At 42.9% G+C, this 22,441-nt stretch overlaps 2 protein-coding genes across 3 annotated transcripts in view; one reads left to right on the top strand and one right to left on the bottom strand.

Annotated features, from left to right (window-relative positions):
* The window catches only part of niban2a (niban apoptosis regulator 2a), a 34,710-nt gene extending 19,314 nt beyond the window's left edge, over positions 1–15,396 (bottom strand). The window contains exons 1-5 of the mRNA XM_056432864.1: positions 15,092–15,396; positions 7,566–7,696; positions 5,500–5,628; positions 5,294–5,399; positions 4,577–4,744 (exon numbers count right to left, since the gene is read on the bottom strand). Coding sequence (XP_056288839.1) covers positions 4,577–4,744; positions 5,294–5,399; positions 5,500–5,628; positions 7,566–7,696; positions 15,092–15,146 — 589 coding nt within the window. The 5' untranslated portion in view covers positions 15,147–15,396. The remainder of the gene's footprint in view (positions 1–4,576; positions 4,745–5,293; positions 5,400–5,499; positions 5,629–7,565; positions 7,697–15,091) is intronic.
* Positions 15,397–16,706: 1,310 nt separating this feature from the next.
* The window catches only part of stxbp1a (syntaxin binding protein 1a), a 37,520-nt gene continuing 31,785 nt past the window's right edge, over positions 16,707–22,441 (top strand). For both annotated transcript variants that reach the window (XM_056432151.1, XM_056432150.1), the window contains exon 1: positions 16,707–16,765. In XM_056432151.1, the coding sequence (XP_056288126.1) occupies positions 16,729–16,765 (37 nt within the window). In that variant the 5' untranslated portion in view covers positions 16,707–16,728. The remainder of the gene's footprint in view (positions 16,766–22,441) is intronic.

Below are 22,441 nucleotides of genomic sequence, written 5' to 3'. Positions count from 1 at the left end.
TTCATGCGAGTGGCGCCGTGGCGGCCGTGGGAGCTTAAGCCAACAGCACAGCGGTCCCGCGCACACGCCCACAGGCGGGCCGCCACACCGCTGACCGCGTGTCTGAAGTTCAGCTCAGTTAAAGTCTTTTCTCCGGTGCATCAAATCTTCTGATGCCCTCAAGAATATCGATGTTCGCAAATTGGTTTGAATATGGCGACGATAAGGGGCGCTAATGGAGCTAACGTGAAATGTTATGTTTAAACATGCAAATGAGGCTTAACTTTGTGCTGATTTGCATACATTTACAGAGCATAAACGCTCAAATTTCTTGTCGCTTTTTCTTTACATATTAGAAAAAGGTTTCATGTATCACTCCGCAAATTGGAAAATACTGTCAACATTCTTTCTGGCAATATAATATGTTATAATCAGGTAATGCATGATATGAGAACTCTCTAAAAACCTTCAGAATATAAATGAAACTGGAAAGTTTGGTGCATGTGAGTTCTGGATGAAAGTATTATGTGCATATTTGCTGCAGGTAAACAGTCTAAATGTGAACATTGGACCGAGCCAACGCTCACATTTCTTGTCGGTTTTGTGGATATTGCTATGTATCGCTCCGCATATTGGAAAATACATTCTGGGAATGTAATATGTTATTAATGAGGTTATTAATGATGTGGGAACTCTTTAAAAACCTTCAGAATATAGATGAAACCGGAAAGTTTGATGTATTTGAGAGTTACTAGAGTATTGTGTGCACTATTTGCTGCAGGTAAACAGGCTAAACAAATGAACTAATGATGTCATCATGCCACTTCCCCAAGTATTCCCAATGTTCTTAAATGTTATGTTTAAACAAGCAAATGAGGCATTATATTATTAACTATGTGCTGACTGCATACATTTACGGAACAGAAATGTGAATATTGGACCGAAACCAAATTTGCTTTTTGGTCACATATTAGTTAAACTTTTTCTGGATATTTCTATGTATCACTCCTTAAATTATTATTTTTTATAATTTTTTAACATTTATTTAACCAGGTGAAGCCCATTGAGATTTAAAATCTCTTTTTTCGAGGGTGACCGGGACAAGACAAATTGGAAAATACATTGTTTCTGAGAATAAAATGTGTTATTAATCAGGTTATGAATGATGTATGAATCAAACTCTCTAAAAACCTTCAGAATATAGATGAAACTGGAAAGTTTGGTGCATGTGAGTTCTGGATGAAAGCATTGTGTGCATATTTGCTGCAGGTAAACAGACTAAACAAATGAACTAATGATGTCATCATGCCACTTCCCCATTTGATTACTGTCATATCTCTTTTGTATTCAAAGTTTTCTGAACGTTTATCTTTAAACATGCAAATGAGGCTTTATCTTATTAACTATGTGCTGATTTGCATTAATTTACAGAACATAAATGTGAATATTGGACCTAGCCGACGCTCAAATTTCTTGTCGCTTTTTCTTCACATATTAGTCAAAGGTTTTATGTATCACTCTGCAAATTGGAAATATACTGTAAACATCCTTTCTGGAAATAAAATATGTTATAATCAGGTTATGCATGATGTGAGAACTGTCTAAAAACCTTCAGAATATAGAAAGTTTGGTGCATGTGAGTTGGATGAAAGTATTATGTGCATATTTGCTGCAGGTAAACAGTCTAAACAAATGAACTAATGATGTCATCATGCCACTTCCCCATTTGATTACTGTCATATCTCTTTTGTATTCCAAGTTTTCTCAAATGTTATGTTTAAATATGCAAATGAGGCTTTATCCAATTTGTTTTTTTCTCGAGCAAATAGACAAAGAAACCCAAATCTCTAAGATATATAGAGGTAACGATGTAAAGAGTGTCTTAGATTTCGGAGGTTGCTCTTCATCTTCAGCTCTCACACTTTACAGATTTAATCTGCGCTTCATCTTCGCTCCCTCGTCTTCGCAGCCGGTGAGATCCACGTTCCAGGCAGCAGCCGCTCGTTTATCGGCCAAACTCCGCTCCGAATGCTTCGGTCTCAACTTCCCCGCCTTTCATTCTCACTCGCTCTCTGAATGCAGCACGCTGAACGGAAACGACCGCGACTCGAAATCTAACTTTAACAGGGGTCGTCCGGTTATGGAAAAAACTGTAAAAATCATGGAATTTGTGGAATGTTTTTTTCCAGGCCTGGAAAAGTCCAGAAAAACAAAATATCCCAAAAGTTTTAGGAAAAGTCATGAAAATGTGTAATATTTAAGTTGAGTTTTAAATAAATAATATGCTCTTCAAAGAATGACGGTCTAAATATAAGCCGGCAGACGCTCTTTCATACTCGCACGTTTTCCACGCTGCAAGTGAACGCATCTTAACTTGAAGACATAAATGTTTATTCTTTTAATCTAAACTATTATCTCTCATTCATTTGAGTCATTTAAGGTTATTTACTGTATGATTTGGAATTCTCATTTTTAGTTTAAATACCACATTTTATCACTTTTCCTCAATATTTAGGACTATTGAGCATCTTTTTACTTTTTTCTCTTTGTTTTTTTAACGACGATTACTCATCTTTTCGATTATTGGTTTGATTAAATGGTAATTCCAAATTTAAAATGTCAAGTGAATCCAGTCTGTCTCACTATTTGAGGGTTTTTTCTGTGAAATATGTAAGATTTGGATATTTGGATCCAAGTATGACGACCACGTGTCTCTGGAGCCTCGACGTCTCCCATGAAGCACATAGCCGCCATTCCTGCTGCTCTCATCCAACCGGCTCACGCAGAAGGCATGTAGAGGCCTCACACACACACTCACTCTCACACACACACACTCACTCTCACACACACACACTCACTCACACACACACACTCACTCACACACACTCACTCTCACACACACACACTCACTCTCACACACACACACTCACTCTCACACACACACACTCACTCTCACATACACACACTCACTCACACATACATAGACACACACAATTGCACTCACTCACTCACACACACACACTCACTCACACATACAAAGACACACACACTTGCACTCCCTCTCACTCACAGACTTACACACTCAGACTCACACTCACACACTCACTCTCACTCACACACTCTCACTCTCACATACACACTCACTTACTCACTCATTCACACACACACACACAGACTCACACACTCACACACTCACTCACACACTCTCACTCACACACTCTCACTCACACTCACTTACTCACTCATTCACACACACACACACACACTCACTCGCTCACTCACTTACACTCACACACTCTCACTTACTCACTCACTCACACACACACACTCACTCACTCTCACTCACACACTCACACACTCACACACTTACACACTCACTCTCACACACTCACACACTTGCACTCCCTCTCACTCACAGACTTACACACTCACACTCACACACTCACACTCACACACTCACACACTCACACTCACACACTCTCACTTACTCACTCACTCACACACATACACACACTCACTTACTCACTCACTCACACACTCACACTCACACACTCACACACTCACACACTCACACTCACACTCTCACTCTCACCACACTCCACACTCCACACTCACTCACTCACACACTCACACACACACACACTCACTTACTCACACACTCACACACACACACTCACTCCACTCACACTCACTCACTCACACTCACACACTCACTCACACACTCACACACTCACACACACTCACACACTCACTCACACACTCACACTCACACTCACACTCACACACTCACACTCACACACTCACTCACTCTCACACTCACACACTCACACACACTCACACACACTCACGCACACTCACACACACTCACACTCACCTCACTCACTCACTCACACACTCACACTCACACACTCACACTCACACTCACACACTCACACTCACACTCACACTCACACACTCACACTCACACTCTCACTTACTCACTCACTCACACACATACACACACTCACTTACTCACTCACTCACACACTCACACTCACACACTCACACTCACACACTCACACACTCACACTCACACACTCACTCACACACTCACACACTCACACACACTCACACCTCACTACACCTCACTCACCACTCACTCACTCACACCTCACACTCACTCACCTCACACTACACACACTCACTCTCACTCACTCACACTCTCACTCACTCACACACTCACACTCACACTCACTCACACTCACTCACACACTCACTCACACTCTCACTCACACACTCTCACTCTCACATACACACACTCACTTACTCACTCACTCACACACATACACACACTCACTTACACACTCACAATCTTACACTCACACACTCACTCACACTCACTCACACTCACACACACTCACACACACACTCACTGATGGTCCAGAGCACACAGAAAAAGACATGTCCTGAACATCTGGACATCTCAAGGTGAGAGTTCATCCTCTCATAAATAATCTGAATCCCGTTCATAGAACACCACCAGGGACCTTTTGTTTTATTTACGTTGATCATATATATATATATATATATATTTAAGTGAGGTGGTGTGTGTCGTTACCGTTGTTGCTGTGTCGGACGCAGTCCTGCAGCACGGCGTGCCACTTGCTCTGCTCCTTCTCCGTCGTCACGCAGAAGTAATGGTGGCGGGCGTAGGGGTGCCACAGGATGAGCGGGAACTGGGTCGCGCACTTGATGAACGGGTTGCTGCCCGCTTTGGCCTTGACGTCTACGGGGGGGGGGGGGGGGGTCACATGACAGGGCGAGAAGTGTGAGAAACTGCTGCAAGAAGATCTAGAAGGCGCTTTAAAGGCAATTAGGAAAATGTGATAAAATGAAGGATAATTTATCTAAAGCAGAGGCAATGGGGGAATAAATGATGAACAAATATTTAAAAATCAAACATGTACTCCGTTTTGTTCATTTTAAATTCCAGTTTATTTAAATTAATACATTTGGTGAATAAAATAAACTGATTTAACGCCCATCCCAAAAAACGGTACAAGTAAAACGAATGCGTTACACGCTATACACACCGACCCTTTTTGTAGCCATATGTTTTCACATATTTAGTCAATATTAATAATGTTCTGGTCAGCCTCGTGCAGTGGTCCTCAAATGGGGGCATAACATCTACTCCTGGGGTGAGATTTCTTTTAAATATATTTAAAATTAACATTCATTCAAAAATCCTTTAAAAAAGTAAGCGTACGTTTAAAAACTTATTTTTATATTTTTCATATTAAAATCAGACACTGATCACAGAATAAATTCCTACCCGGCAGGCTGCTGTTGATCAGCTCCATGTAGTCCTCCATCGAGGTCAGGGCCTTGTACCCGGCGCAGTTGATGGTTCCCTTGGCGTGAAGGCCTCGGTCGTGGGCCTGTTGGCAAAAAGACACGCACAAAAGAAAAGATGTTTTTTAACACGAGTGCCCGGATCACCAACTTGTTCGGTGGAGCATGAAGGTCAACGCCACCCACTGTCTTGCCCTCGTAGAGGCTGATGGTGTAGCTGTCGGGCACGGACACAAAGCGATTCCGCCACTTGCGATTCTCCTCCAGATACTGAAACAGACTCCCCGAGAAGATGGACCGGCCCGCCAGAGGGTCCTGGAAGAAAATCACAACTCACACGTTTATTCATCAAATGAATATAAAATATAGTCGAGACATTGACGAGGTTATTAATAATGATTTTTTAAATTGTAAATATTAATGTTGTTCTTCTTGTGGCTCAAAGGAAGACCAGTTTTATAACTTCTCTCAGCAGCATAACTGTTTTCAGCTGCGCTCACATAAAAAGGGTTTAAAGGGTTTTCTACCCCTCCGTTAGTCTTCTAAGGCGATAACACAATGTACCATTAGAACACTGGAGATGGGCCTCTACACACCTCTGTGGAGACTTCATTAAACACCAGAGAATAGTCACTTACACATTAACTATGTAGAGAGTATTTATGATTAATTTAATGTTGTCTTTATTGAAAAAAACAATGCTTTGAAAAATAAGGTCATTTCTATGTGACCCCACACTTTTAAAGTTAGTGTATGTATCATTGCAGAGCATCATGCGTGTCATTTGGTATTAGTTTATTCAGTCCTTAACTCTGCGAGGGAAGTAGAAGGACTTTGTTTAGTTTGTGTTTGTGTGTGTATACACAACGATACACACCGCCCACTCGTTTTTCCGATTTCCTGTTTTATATCAAATAATCCTGCGGCTGAGATCGCTCAGAGGAAGTGAAAGAACCAAGAAGTGAGGACAAGAAGCAGAAAGAGGAGCTCGGGTTGAGGACAGATTGGTTTATTTGCTGGAAACTGTTCAGTTAATGTACTTTTTTTTTACATTAGTGCTTATGTTATAATTATTATTGTGATATGTTTTTACTGTCTCTGCTTTTAGTGCGTGTACATGAGGGTCATGATGCTGATAGTGCATCCCTCAGTGAGCAGTATTAGTGGTGCAAATGTAATAATAATCTATAATACAAATATCACACATATATTGGTACTATTGCATATTATTGTATATTTCTAGTCAAATATTAATACAATATGAAAGTAAACCCGGATATATTAATGTACTAGAAAGAATTATGCATATATGCATATATATATTTGTGTTTGTTTGCGTAGCATTAATTGCTCTTATGTCATAAACTGCTGTCCTCCGCATAGTGAAGAGAGCAGGAAAGCAGCAATAATGGAATTCCACACGGCATCTCCGGTCATGTGTGAAATGTGCTCCACTTCCCCTCAGCGAGTGAAAAAGTGAACAAAAGTGAGTCCCGCCGTGCATTCAGCATCCAAAAAGATGAGCGGAAAAAACAAAAGAAACACACCTCGCTCGTTCCCCCCGTAGACGCGAACATCCCAGGATGAACGCTTCACGCCTCGTGCATCACGCCGAGCTAAATTGGGGGCGCATTTTGATCATTGGAACTAAAATACATACCAAAAAAAAGATAAATGTGTCTCTAACAGCCTGTCTTATGTTTATGAAAGACATGAAAGCCACATGTCGGAGCTGTTATAGTATAATAGCTTGTGCAACTCCTTTGATATACCATGTGTGTACCTGTGAAGAAGAACAAGGACGGGTTCAAAGGTCGGGTGACGAGACACCGATGATGACCGACATGTCCTGGGTTTGTCTTAGTGGACTTAAGCCAAACATGATCGATTCGAGACCGCCTTGTCCTATCATTGCTCTCCGCTTGAGTGGATCAGCGTGAGTCAATCAATCACAGATATTATTCTCCTGGGCTTCTGAGAACGTATAAAGGACGGAGATCTTAGACCAGTGGGTCTTAACCTGGGTTCAATCGAACTTGAATTATTTCGTTGTTTTTTCATGTAGAATGTGATATTTATAAGAAACCTGAGGTTATCTTTGGTCAACAAAACATTTGAAGTGGTGCTTCTGAGTGCTTTTTTTCCGTGGAGGACTTTTACGGTCCTCTCGACACGATGAATTAAACGCTGAGTCGACAAAACCGTGACGGTTTCTCCGTGAAGTTTGAACCTCTCTCTCTCTAGACACGTGCCTTCCTGTGGAGCAGCTGCGACTGCGGTCCGCCTCCGCCTTCGATCTCGAAGCGGACGCTGTTGAAGAGGGCGACGGCGTACTGCTGCTCGTACACAACGCCGAACTCCTTCATCACGCCTCGGGTCCGAGCTACAGGAGGACACACACACACACACACACGTGATCAGGAGACACACACACTGAACAAATATATCATCACATCAAATCACAAAGCTTGAATCAAATGGTACACAGAAAAGTAATGGTTCTTAAATGGTTCTTTAAAAGGCGTTGTGATTCTACGAAGAACCATCACCTACCGAAGAACCGTGCTTTAGTTTGAGGCACCTTTATAGGTTCTTTAAAGAACTCTTTAAGGAAATGATTCTCTAAAGAACCCTGGTGTGACAGGTTCTTTCTGGAACCAGAAATGGTGCCTTAAAGAACCATTTTTAGAAGATTCTTTGAGACACCTTTATATGTTCTTTGAAGAACTCTTTAAGGAAATGATTCTCTAAAGAACCCTGGTGTGACAGGTTCTTTCTGGAACCAGAAATGGTGCCTTAAAGAACCATTTTTAGAAGATTCTTTGAGACACCTTTATAGGTTCTTTGAAGAACTATTTCAGGAAATGTTTTTTAAAGAACCCTGGTTTGAAGGGTTCTATGTAAAACCAGAAATGGTGCCTTAAAGAACCATTTTTAGAAGATTCTTTGAGACACCTTTATAGGTTCTTTGAAGAACTATTTAAGGAAATGGTTCTTTAAAGAACCCTGGTTTGAAAGGTTCTTTATGGAACCAGAAATGATGCCTTAAAGAACCATTTTTTAAGGTTCTTTGAGACACCTTTATAGGTTCTTTGAAGAACTCTTTAAGGAAATGGTGCCTTAAAGAACCCTGGTTTGAAAGGTTCTCTGTAGAACCAGAAATGGTTCTTCTATGGCATCACTCTGAAGAACCGTTTTTGGTTCCAGATGCACCTTCATGTTTCTGTGTGTAATAGTTCATGAGTGGTTCCTTACTGAACAGATCAAACCTTTTCCAATTATATTCCGACAAGAAAGGCTTTCATTGGCTGTCTGGCAACGCGGCTGATTTCCACATCTCTGAGAATGATTTGATCAACTGCATTTTGGAAAATGATTTTATCAATTGAAATGTACGCACAGCCATGTTGGACACACTGTCTTAAATTGAGTCTCACTGTGTCCGAAAGGCCAAAATCTCCATCAGCTCTTTATGAAAAGTGCCAAATGGTAAAATTCAAAGTGACTCTGACAAAGAGATACTGAAACGTTTTGTTATCAGCAGAGTTCACTTCATAACACACGCCTCTGCTTCAGCGCCGGCACCAGTAAAACGTTTGGGACGGAGAGTGTTTGCATAGTTAAAATATCCCAGGCGAAAAAAATATATAATTTAATGTATTTAAAATATACTTAAAATGTCAATAGTACATTCAAATATACTATCAAAGAAATGTAATTTCTCCAAATATATAAAAAATATACTAAAGTCACACATTCACCTAGAAATCACACTTTAAAATAATTTTACTGTCGTAGACTTTCAAGAAATATATGATAAGAAAAATATATTTAAGTATAAGTTCTGTGCAATTACTTAAATGTCCTTTAAATGTTTGTATATTTCAAAATGTATGCTATAAATTAGCATTGAAACAATGAATTTAAAGCACATTTGACCACATTTTATTATTTTTATATATTAATTGTTTACCTAAAGTATAATATATTTGGTATATTATAATCACATTCTAAATCTATGAATAAAGGTTATTGTAGACCTGCCTATATATTCAAGACCCTTGCTTATTTATTTATGGCTGCACCGTTCAACTAGAAAAAAATATACTAAATATCTTACTTTTTAATTTTTCTACAAATTCCCTCCCAATAAAAACACGAGCCTCAAAACGATTTTTGGAGTCGTGGATTGTCGGTCGGCCGAAAGACAATTTCAAGAAGTCATCTTGGGGTATTTTAGGAAATATTATAATAGAGCAACGGTGAATCAATCATGAACATAATTATTAGTTGCGCTACGTCAATTCAGATGAATCCATGTGTTCCTGTCTCGCACAGATCCTTTCCACAGCATGACTCAGCAGTTCTTTTCCACCACTGTCCTACTAAATAGTCCAAGAACCTGCCGGAGGGTGACATAAACGTTTCCCACATTCCAGGGCTGGAAAATGAGTCGATCTGCGGGTCCTTTCGGTGAGTTCGGCTCCGTCAGCAGCAGACGGGGGAGTCGACTGAGATGTTTATGGACGTGGACGACGCAGGAAGGAAAGAGCCGGCATGCAGTGGGAGAGCAGGAAGGAAAGTGCTGACGGGACAGGATAGACGGGGGGACAGGGGGCACACACACACTTGTTAAACACTCTGTCAGGAAGAGCTGCGTGGACCGGTTAGAGGAAATGAGAAGAATATTTTCAGACGGCTAAAAAAAAGACTCCTTCTAAATCCACTGTTTAGTAGGTTATTAAATCTTCATTACTTTTTTTTTACTGTTTAGGAATGTCTTGGAATGTTCTGGTTCACTCACTCATGTTCAATGCGGATGCTTTATCTGCCCTGAAGTCCCCCCAAAAAAGCTATTTATATGTTATCTTGTATGCTCAAGATGTGGATCTTATCCACAATAACAAAACGATAAAATAAGACGGATATCAGATGTTTTTTTGAGAGAAACTCGTTCGCAAGATTAGTGCTGGCTTCTTGAGAGTTGCTGCTTTTCCACTGGTTGTCTCGCTGTGCCAACGTCAACAGTCTGGATAATTGTACATGGGCACTTTTTTGGGCACTTGGAAATTGGAATTTGGGAACAAAGGCCACATCATGAATCACAAAATCAATCCTCTGTTCCAACCTGTGTCGGCATGCCAAAAGCTTCTGTTCTATCCCTTCAGACCACAAACGAGACCCATGGAGAAGACTGACCCTACCCTAATTCGGTATATGCATTAATGAACTAACACATCCTTGGAGACCTGGAAAACATGATGTCTTGATATCCTTTTCCCTTCGCTAATCGGGGGCCTGGTCATGGTGGCTAAGCAAGGAAGTTTTCTACATTCCTCCTACCCCCAACTTTTCCCAGATCCTCCTGGGAGATCCTCAGTAGTTCCAGAGCTAGACAAGATTTATAATCTTGCTAGCGTGTTCTGGGTCTACCTCCCAATCCTGCTCCCCGCAACTTTTCTCAGCTCCTCCTGGGAGATCCTCAGGCGTTCCCGAGCGAGACGAGATTTCGAATCTTGTTAGAGTGTTCTGGGTCTTCCTCCCAATGAGTCTCCTACCACTTGACATGAGGAGGTCTCCGAAGGAAGTCCTCTTAACCCCGTCCTTAAGGGTGATTCCAGACACCCGGTGTAGGAAAACTTAATTACGCTGTTTTTATCCGCATTTCAATGCGTATAGTCGCTACCCAACGCTCATGACCGTAGTTGAAGGTTGGAACACAGATCAAGCGGTAAATTGAAAGCTTTCCGTTCCAACTTAGCTCTCTCTCTCTTCATGCCTTACCGCTGACACGGCACCAATCCGCCTTTTTCCGATCACATGCTCCATGTTTACCCTCATGAACAAGACCAGGAGATACTTGAACTCCTTCCCTTGGGGTAGCAACTGACTCCCAACCTGAAGGCAGCCACCCACCGTTTTCTAACCTCAGACTTGGAGGTGCTCACTCTCAACTCGACCGCCTCACAGTTGACCGCAAAGGTTGTAAAGTGCAAGGGTCGGATGACTTGTAGGTTGCTTCAAGGTCATCTGTTTTATTCTTAAGAGTCAGTGCTCAGTTTCAACACACAACTCCTCTTCTCTGACATGATTTGGACATCAGATGATCCGCCACCGCCCCACAAGACTTAATTGACTTGATCATAAGCCTTCTCTAAGTCCCAAAACAAATGTAGACTGCACGAGCAAACGCCCATGAACCCTCTAATCTCTTTCGAAGAGAAACAAAACAATGGTCTCCAATGTTGCAAACTCAAAGTAACATTAAAGAAGTGCGTCAGCGAAGACAGAGCAACAATGTCCACAGCCTTTCGCCTGTCTTGAAGAATCTCCTCCCCACCTGGTGCCACGCTGCTGGTGTGGCTTCTGAACTACCTCCAGAGACCTCTGCAAGGGATTATGGATCAAGCTTCATATCTTCAAACGCCATCTGATGAAACCCAACACGACGGCGGTGCTCATTTCTAGACCCAACTGTAGAAGACGTAGAGCTGCAGATCTGAGAGGGTAGTAAAGTGGTACCCATTAGATATAATGGGGGTCATCTCAATGCATAGCAGGAGGACCAAACTCCAGGAAAGGGTCAGGACTCCCTTTTCTGAAGTTGCCCAGGTTGAGAGGCATCGGGCTGGTATGGAAATACTGACGCCTCCCAGCTGAGTGCCGCAGTGTCTGAGTTCTTCCCTGAGTTTGAAAGGATCGCCTCTAAATGCATGAGATAGCCTGTGGCTAAAGTGGGTCGTCCAATAATCATTTTCATTCGATGCCCAGCTCCGTCCTGCTTAGGATGGGTTAGATGCAGAGGTCAAATCCCATCTATGTACCTGTACGTGAGGAACCCCATGCTTTTAGTTGTTGAATGCTACTAAAATCGTCATTATTTCAGAAACTTTGGTAATTATAAGTAACCAGATAACATTTCTGGCTGAGTATTGTGAGCATAATACGTCTCAGTCTGGTTTCTGCGTGACACATATTTAAAGAAACAACCTCAAGATCTTCGTAATGGACGTTCTTCCTTATTTACCAAGCCTTTAGTCAAAGGAGCAAATAACTTAGACTCTCTTGAGTGCGTGTTGCGTCCGTGTTGTGTGGCCTCGCCGGGGAGGAGATCATTTTGTGAGATTGTGCTTGGGCAGCGAAGATGAAGAAGTCACCTTGTAGGGAGGTCCACACTCCAAACAAGTAGTAGAATACACTCTCTCTATCTCTCTCTCTTCACCACTCAAAGTTCTTTAAAGGGCATGCTATTGTTTATGCTATTACTTTATTTTACTGATGTACTGTACATGCAAAGGACCTCCAGATAGATGGGTAGAGATGACCCAAAGGGAGGGTGTGTGTGAGAGCCAGACAGCAGTTTCAGCTATTACTCTGGTGGCATGTTCTTACCTGCTCTACCCCTCATTATATTCTCCTCTCCCTCCTGCTCTCTGACTCATCTCTTCATGTGTATGTATTTCTCAGCCAGACCTCGTAATGAAAATGTTGCACTACGTCGTGGGTTATCCAGTTGAAACCTGAGAGGACGGCGGCGGCTCTGTCGACAGTTGTTCACATGTTGATGTTTGAAATTTTGTGTGGAGCTACACTCACGGATAAAGAATGTGAGATGCAGTTGAAGTGAAACTTTTGAGTTGAGATTACTTTGTGACACAAACTGTTCCCAAGGCTCACGAGTAAACGTCAGAATCTGACAGGATGCATATTTCTTCATTTTTAGAGGCCTATTTAGTCAGGATGCCATCAGATATAGGGCATTATGGGGAGGCAACTAATTAAAACATTATATATATATATATATTTATTTTATATGTTATATATATTGTATGTATATATATATATTATATATTTATATATATATATACATGTTATATATATATATATATAAATATATTATATATATATATATTTGTTTTATATACAGGACTGTCTCAGAAAATTAGAATATTGTGATAAAGTTCTTTATTTTCTGTAATGCAATTAAAAAAACAAAAATGTCATGCATTCTGGATTCATTACAAATCAACTGAAATATTGCAAGCCTTTTATTCTTTTAATATTGCTGATTATGGCTTACAGCTTAAGAAAACTCTAAAATCCTATCTCATAAAATTTTAATATTTCCTCAGACCAAGTTATAAAAGATTTATAACAGCTGAGTGTTTGTCAAGGCTCAGGAAACCCTTGCAGGTGTTTCGAGTTAATTAGACAATTCAAGTGATTTGTTTAATACCCTACTAGTATACTTTTTCATGATATTCTAATATTTAGAGATAGGATATTTGAGTTTTCTTAAGCTGTAAGCCATAATCAGCAATATTAAAAGAATAAAAGGCTTGCAATATTTCAGTTGATTTGTAATGAATCCAGAATGCATGACATTTTTGTTTTTTGAATTGCATTACAGAAAATAAAGAACTTCATCACAATATTCTAATTTTCTGAGACAGGCCTGTATATACTTTTATTTGTACATATTATATGTATAGAAGAGTGCATTCTTTAAAAAGAATTAAGTATTGAGCGTTTAAAAAAAGTTGCAAAAGATGACAGTCACAAATATCGCCCTCAACTTTTTTTCTTTGATTATCCAATTTGTCGCAGATGTTTTAATAGTTTCCGCAAACACCACACCCGGTCTCAGTGTCTTCAGAATACGCCTTCATTTACAGAACATATGCAAACTGAGAAACCAGCTTCTATCAGTGGTATATCCTCACGATACTCTGAACTATTTCTGAGAGTGTTTCTCTTTCTGGCTTCATAAGAAACAGCAGCGAGAGTATCTGGAGCTCAAGAACATCGTCTTTGGGGTTTGCCGGAGTGGTTTCCTCATGCAAGTGAGCCTGCCAGCAAAGCACAAGTAGCAACCTGTAGGAACACTAACCGAGACTAAAGGGACTCCGAAAACAACCGTCTGGAGTATCCAAACTGGGATGCATTGCCAAACTTCATCGAGCAATGAAAGTCTTTCTCTTTTTTTAAAGGCCTACACATTCATGGAAGTGTTTCAGCTTCTCTGCTTCCCCTTTGCTCCCATTCCTTGTGGGAAAAACCACCCACACAGACCTGCACAGTTCACAGCGAGGAGGCTGGAGGAGCAATCTGAGACTTAAATGGCAGGCAGTACAAAAAACGTACACAAACATGCTCCCCTTTGGAGGGGAACCTACTTATTATATCTGAGAAATAGGCCTGCAGCAGCAGCAGCAGCAGCAGCAGCAGGGAGAGATCGGGGGAATCATTCAAGTGGAGCAGAGCAACAATACGCTGATATAAAAGAGAAGCTTTGTCCGGGAATGAAAAAAGGGGGAAAGGTGACACTTGCTGAGCAGGGCTTGAAAAAGCTGTGTGTCTGCAACTAATAGAGTTCAACGTGATGTATTTGAACACCACATAGGGTTCGGGTTAGGGACTGTACATTAGATGTCAGGGTCTCATTGGACTCCCCTCTGCAGGTTAGTGTGACATGTTTAATACATTGTTGTATGTGTGTTTTAAGCTTTCTCCAACAGATGAGCACAACTAGAGAAGGGACATCAGATATATGTTGAAATTGACACATTAGAAACAGTAAGATGGCTTCTAGAGGCCATTGTTGTGAGGGTAAAAAGTATTTAGAAGTATATATACAAACTTAACTTCGTTATTACACATTTGTATGAGGGTGTACGTTTTTGGATGTGAAGAAAATAACTTTCTCAGGAACTTTAGTATCGGTCTGTATACATTGGTCCTCCAGCTGCAGCTCGGCCTGTCGGCTTTCCGGCCTTACCTGTTATCACCTCCCGCCGGCCCTCATCCAGGTGAGAGGAAACCACGTCCCCCATGGTTACAGGAGAGCCCCGCCGGTCTCGTATCCAAGCTGCTTACGCGTTGTACTCAAGGTAGGGGGGGAAATACGTCTCGATTATATCTCCAGTAGTCTTAAATATCCGAACAGATCCACCGGGTGAGGAGCGGTGGGGGTGGGGGGCGGGTGAAGAAAAAGAAAGTGGTTCCTCCGGAGAGGCGCGCGGCTCCTGGCGCTGCTGCGTGTCTTCTGTCCCGAGGAGGAGCGCAGGACTGCGGCGAGGCGACAACTCCCCGCCGGTGAGGAGCAGGAGGAGGAGGAGGGTGAGGAGGAGGAGGGTGAACACTGGGCCTGGTTCACAGCGGCAGGACACACCCACTGGGAGTCATCACTGGTTTAACGTGTAAGGCGGGCCTGCCCAGGGTGTGGCCACAGAGCCAGGAGCTTTTTACGCAGTAACAACATATTGATTATAGTTCCTGTGAATGCTTAACGTATAGATTTGACTTTTAAAAAACACAAGCCGGGCGCATTGTCGTTGATATAATCAATCAGCCAATCAAACTTTTATCTCAGACTCAAGGTCCAGATATAATCATCCCCCCTTATTTAAAGAACAAGTCGTGCATGTCATGCATTTCTATCCACTCTTGACGCCCAATTCAATTTGAATACGAATAGAAGTGTTGCAGTGGGAGAGAACTCGTTTTTCCGATAGTGCGTTTGGCTGCAGAAAGATGGATGCTGCCCTCTTGTGGACTCTTGTGTTCATCGGCTGCAGAGAGGGGCACTGTTACACACATCCAAATATACATTTCTTATATTAAAATATATGTATTGCTCGATAACGTTTTATTTGGATCCCCAACAGAGTCAAGTAAATGCAATAATCAACAAATGCTTATCAATAATCAACAGCCATAATCGCCATATATATAGTGCATGGACCAGTTTGCTCATACATTAAAACAATCAGCAACAATTGCGGTTCCAACCCTCAGGAATTTATTGTTTTCATGAATTTTCATTAACGTTAATTTCAACTCTGCGCATGCGCCTTTCTCTCTCGTTCACCTCACTGCAGTTTAAGGACACCACATTGGTCTAAATGTGTACTAGCCACATTAATCAAGTGGGAGCAATTCATTGGAGGTCGATAATCGATACCCAATGACACAATAGCACCATCGAAACCAAACAGAGTGGGATTATTATCTCCTCTACATGATATACTTACTAATACATGCACAATATGCCTGATTGAATGCCATGTTTATGGATAGGAGGCAGTCAAATATATTTCGAGATGTCAGAATAATATGAGGATTGTTTTAATAATAAGTCGCAGTAGTAGCCACACACACACACACACACACACACACACACCCACACACACACCTACACACAGAGAGAAAGAGAGAGAAACGTATAGCATCATAAATAAGGGGGAGATGCGTAAGGATACGCAGTGACGCAACTGAAGGCTCCTCCGCAGCGATGTGAGGTGAACGCAGAGAGGAGAGAGAGGGGGGGGGGAGAGAGACAGAGAGAGAGAGAGGAAGAGAGGGAGGAAGGAAGGAAGCACAGGGAGCACACTCAGTCCAACACTCAGCAGCATCATGGCACCTATCGGATTAAAGGCGGTGGTCGGCGAAAGTAAGATTATTTCTTTATTAGCCCTATTTAATTGCTCTGAGATGCGCTGCGCGACCGAATGCGGTCGTGATTGCGCGTGTTTTTCTTCCCTCTTTTTTTTCTTTTTTTTTGGGGGTTGCGGGATGCGGATGTCAGCCAGTGCATCGGGAGGAGGATGATGATGTTGACGGTGATGATGAAGGTGGCGCTCTTGGTGTTTTCTCCATTGTATCCTATGTAGGTAGTAACCCGCAGAGGCTGCTCCGCCTCACCGGGCGCGCTGCGGTGCGGATGCGCAATTTTATATTTCCAAGCTGGCGGAGACCCCGGAACGTGGATGTCACCCGCGGTGATTATCCCACTGATGAACGTAGAGCCATCCCACTCCAGAAGGATGCAGACCGCCTGGAGGAAAACGCAGCCCACATCCGCCCTTCTTAGCCTCACTGCGCGTTTATGTACAGGAACAATCCGCACGCGCTAAGGGTAACTCAGGTTTTTTGCGTCAACGTGTTATAAAATATAGCGTTAATAATCGAACTAAATGATCATGAAGCTGCATCCCTGATTCTAACAGTGCCTCACCCTTCTGATACGGTGGCGTGGAGCACCCTTTCTGCACCGGAGCTGCTGAATAATGGCGGATTGTGTCCAAGGCGATAAAGTTGACTCTCGAAAAAAATAAAAATAATTAACGACGCTCTGCAAGAAATTCCGCATTATCTGCGGGGCCTCTGCGCCTCTCCCGTCCAGCGTAACAACGCCAGTGAATGCCCTTCCATCACCAGCGTGCCCTTTGCTTGGCTGCGCGCCACCCATCAGCCTCTCTGCGGCTTTAGACTGCACTGATTTGGTCATTTGGACTAATTTATTCCGCCTGATGCGTCGGTGTGTGTGTCGGTGTGTGTGTGTGTGTGTGTGTGTGTGTGTGGTGCTGATGCAGGAGCCTGGACATGGAGGTGCAGCTGGAGCAGGGTCAGCTGGGTGCAACGTGCTGATCGTTCCAGGCTCTGCATATCGTGAATTAAAGACCCATGGAGTCTCCGCTTGACGCGCAGCCATGTGGTGTCTCAGCCCCCCCCCCCCCCTCGTGTTAACGTTCATCGTGCCCGGCCCCGTGGTGCAGGATGTGCTTGGTTATATCTCTCTGTAGAGGTTTGCATCCTATTGATTCGGGGTTCACATTCCACTACAGGAACCCACGCGCACTGACGTCTCGCGATGATATCCGATAATCCCCCCCCCCCCCCAAATGGCTTGATTCGTGTCGCCGATCGGTGGCACCTGTGGTCATGTGCTGCAGCCCCCACCCCCCACCCCATCACACGCACACGCTACGCGCCCACCTCCTCCAGTCTCACGCAGCCACACTGTCTTCCTCTGCGGGAGGAGGGTGGACGGGTTTGGGCCTCGCGGGGATCGAGCCTCGCGATGCTGAGTCTGAACCACCAGAGGATATTGTCTTTACGTAAGACAGAAAGGGACAGGTTTATTGTGATGTAACGGATATTATTGGTGTTTCAAGCTGTGCAGTGTCTCAACCAACAACTTTTTTTAACCCATTTCGTTTGATATGTTACGCCTCCAATCACTGATTTGAACATCACAGGGTGAATCACTAAGACGACATGATCTTTTTGTCATGAATATATTCCACTAATAATACAGAATGACCGGCCCGCTCCGCTGTGGAGTTGGACCAGATTTTTGCGTGATCAGTACTGTCCTAGCGCTACATACTGTGGTCAAGGTGAGAATAAATCCATTTTACAGCCTTTTTTAATTTTTATTCAAGGACCTCAGACTAAAATGTGATGTATTTTATATCATCCGCACACCGAGCATTACACAACGCAGCTCCATAGGCCCAAATATCCCTGCGTGCTCTGCATTGTTCCTTCAGTTCGGCCGAGACATAAACCAGTCGGTCAAACTAAAGGCAGGAACACGCAGCGTCGTTATCACTGGTCCCGGTCGGTGAAGACAGGAACCCATGCAGGTGAAGCCAGGATGGGGATTGGTGGAGGTGGTGGGGGCATAGGGGGGCACACACACACACACACACAGCATCCATCATGGGTCTTCTCTGCAGCAGCCAGGCGGACGGAGGGGGGATGGGCGGCGAGCAGAGCTCCCACCCTCCCCTCCACAGGACTGGATATGAGCAGACAGCTCATGAGGATGTCGGTGTATCGATTCAAAGTGATTTAGAGGCGCTCGTGATTGACGAACTGACGGTTTTCTTTTGCCGTATTACAACCACGCCATAAAAAAATAAACAATATTCTGTTTTAACGTTCAGGGGGTGAACACCGGTGCTTTGGCTCTCATTATATTCATCTTCATGTCCATTAATTCTTTGCATGTCTTAAGAGGTGAAGTTGCTCTACTGACGTTGTTTTTGTGTTATGCACACGCACACAACCGGCCTGCCATCGCAATGACTCGGTCGACCCTGAACGCCTCGCCGCTGTGGCATTTCCATGCGAGTCATAATCTACAAAGTCATAAAGGGACGTCACACATGCAACACTGAAAAGTGACCTGAGTTGTTTGTGTGTGCGTGTGTGTGTGTTTGTGTGTGTGTGATAAGGGCAAGTCTTTGAACGCACAGGTGGAAATAAGCTGTTTGCGTTTACCTGTTTTAATCTTGTTTTGTTTTGTCCATTCGTTGCCGTCCCGTAAGAAGACAGCTCCGACTGTTACGATGGAACATCCTTCACACGTCATCAACTGTTCCTTTGTCAAGTTTCAAGTTCAAGTTTTTATTGTCACATCCCCTTTTATACAAGTATAATCGGTTTGTGAAATTCTTATGTGCAAAACACCCGACAGCAGTAGCAGACTAAAAAAAGGATAAGAATGAGAATAAACTATACAATATCCACACAAAAAAGAAGAAAGTATTAACAATATATATATATAAAACAATGTAATAGAATATACATCATGACAATATATATATATAAAACAATGTAATAAAATATACACTTTTTTGAGACAATATATATATATATGTATATACATACAATATATATATACAATATATATATACAGGACTGTCTCAGAAAATTAGAATATTGTGATGAAGTTCTTTATTTTCTGTAATGCAATTTAAAAAAAAAAAATGTCATGCATTCTGGATTCATTACAAATCAACTGAAATATTGCAAGCCTTTTATTCTTTTAATATTGCTGATTATGGCTTACAGCTTAAGAAAACTCAAATATCCTATCTCTAAATATTAGAATATCATGAAAAAGTATACTAGTAGGGTATTAAACAAATCACTTGAATTGTCTAATTAACTCGAAACACCTGCAAGGGTTTCCTGAGCCTTGACAAACACTCAGCTGTTATAAATCTTTTTTTTTACTTGGTCTGAGGAAATATTAAAATTTTATGAGATAGGATTTTAGAGTTTTCTTAAGCTGTAAGCCATAATCAGCAATATTTAAAAAAATAAAAGGCTTGCAATATTTCAGTTGATTTGTAATGAATCCAGAATGCATGACATTTTTGTTTTTTTAATTGCATTACAGAAAATAAAGAACTTTATCACAATATTCTAATTTTCTGAGACAGTCCTGTATATAAAACAATGTAATAAAATATACACCATGGCCATAGATATTCACAGAATATGTTCTGGTGTGTAGTGTTAATGAGGGTCTCAGTCCTTGTTCAGCAGCCTGATGGCCTGACTGAAGAAGCTGTCCCTCAGTCTGTTTGTGCGGCACTTGATACTGCGGTATCGCCTGCCTGACGGTAGAAGGGTGAACAGTTTGTGGCCGGGGTGGTTATTGTCTTTCATCATCCGCTTGGCCCTGGCCACGCACCGCTTGGTGTATATGTCCAGGATGGAGGGAAGCTCACCTCCAACGATGTACTGTGCCGACCGCACCACCCTCTGTAGTGCCCTACGCTCCAGGGCGGTGCAGTTCCCGTACCAGACGGTGATGCAACCTGTCAGAACACTCTCGATGGTACTGGTGTAGAATGTTCTGAGGATGCGGGGCCATGTTGAATTTCCTCAGTCGCCTAAGGAAATACAGGCGTTGTTGGGCCCTTTTCACCACGTGAGTGGTGTGCGTGGTCCATGTGAGGTCCTCGGAGATGTGCACGCCGAGGAACTTGAAGCTGCTGACCCTCTCTACTGCAACTCCGTCTATGGAGATGGGGGTGTGCTCTCCTCTCCGCTTCCTGTAGTCCACGATCAGCTCCTTGGTCTTCTTGACGTTGAGGACGAGGCTGTTCTCCTGGCACCACTGTACCAGTGATCCAACCTCCTCCCTTTGTCTTTATAATTTAATGTTTGGACGATAAGTGTAAGACGAACGTTTTGTGACAACCGGGAAACAATGCGAGGCATGTGCCGAAAGATGTCGCGATGCAAGTGTAAACCGTATTTGTGATGATTAATGTCGTCTCGTCGTCTTAGAAAACGTAAAACATCTCAGTGCTGGTTTGATATTTTGGGAAAAACGCTTCTAGAGGGGGCGAGAGAAGGTTCACTTGACAGTAAGAACAGAGCTGGAGTGGCTAGCTTAGCGTAGCATAGGAAGTAGGAAGTAGGAAGTAGGGCGGCTGGGGTGTGGGGGGGAATGCGCAAAGGCCCGGCGGCTCTGTCCAAAGTCCAAATGTGTTGGCAAACAGCAGCCGGGCGCAGTGACTGTGCAGCTTTCCAGAGTCTCGACGTCACGCTGATGTCACCAGCTTTTGTTGTTGTTGTTGTTCCTGTACGCAGATAAATAAACTGAACAGCTCCGACATTTAACCCCTCCTCATACCGCACAGCGTCGCAGTAGCATTTCACCGTCTGTGCAGGATGAACAGATGAGATTCAGCGTGTTTAACTGGTGAGTTTGAGAAGTATTGGGATGGTTTATTTGGGGGTTTGGATAGCATCACGCTAGCGGTTAGCACGCTAGGCCCTGAAGATGCTATTCTGTGAAGCACCTGATTGGTTTAGAGGACTCTGACGAGCATCTGGTGTGTATTCTGAGTCGGGTTTTGAAGACGAGAAGGAAAGGCGATACAGAGAGGGGATACATGCAAGAACATCGCTGCACACACACACACACACACAAACAAGCATGCACACACACACACACACACACACACGCACCAAGCTTCAATCTGACCTTGGAAGCTTCACTGAACCAGAGCATCACACACACTCGTCTGGGTCTGACGCAGTGCCTGCTGCCCCCCGGCCTTCATAAAACACACACACATACGCACACACACACACACACACACGCGCGTGCAAACAAATATTTTTGCAGCACTGCAAAACGCACACAAATAAATCCATGCCGAAATGTCACGTCGCCGTGGTTACAGCGCATGAAGGGCCGGGCTCTCTGGGTCGGGGGTTGCGGTTTCTCGTCATCTTAATGAATTCTCTCTCACGGAGGAAAAGTGCTGTGTCAGAGCTGGCAGACACACTCCTCGTCCTCCTCCTCCTCCTCCTCCCCTCAGCAGTACGTGATCGCTCCCTTCATCCTCCTTTTGCATACATACAGTATATATTTATAAATAAATAAATCTATATATATATATATATATATATATAAACACAGTGGAGACATATTTATCCACAAAATAATTTTAAAAAGCTAATGTGTTCCCTGAACACATCATCCCATGGTAGTAGGTTACCTGTACATATTATCCACTGGTAAAGGGTTCCC

This window comes from Pseudoliparis swirei, chromosome 15 (assembly GCF_029220125.1).
Source record: "Pseudoliparis swirei isolate HS2019 ecotype Mariana Trench chromosome 15, NWPU_hadal_v1, whole genome shotgun sequence".
In the NCBI taxonomy this organism is placed as follows: Eukaryota; Metazoa; Chordata; class Actinopteri; order Perciformes; family Liparidae; genus Pseudoliparis; species Pseudoliparis swirei.
The sequence above is the reverse complement of the archived record's forward strand: the minus strand, read 5'-3'. Positions and strand labels throughout refer to the sequence as shown.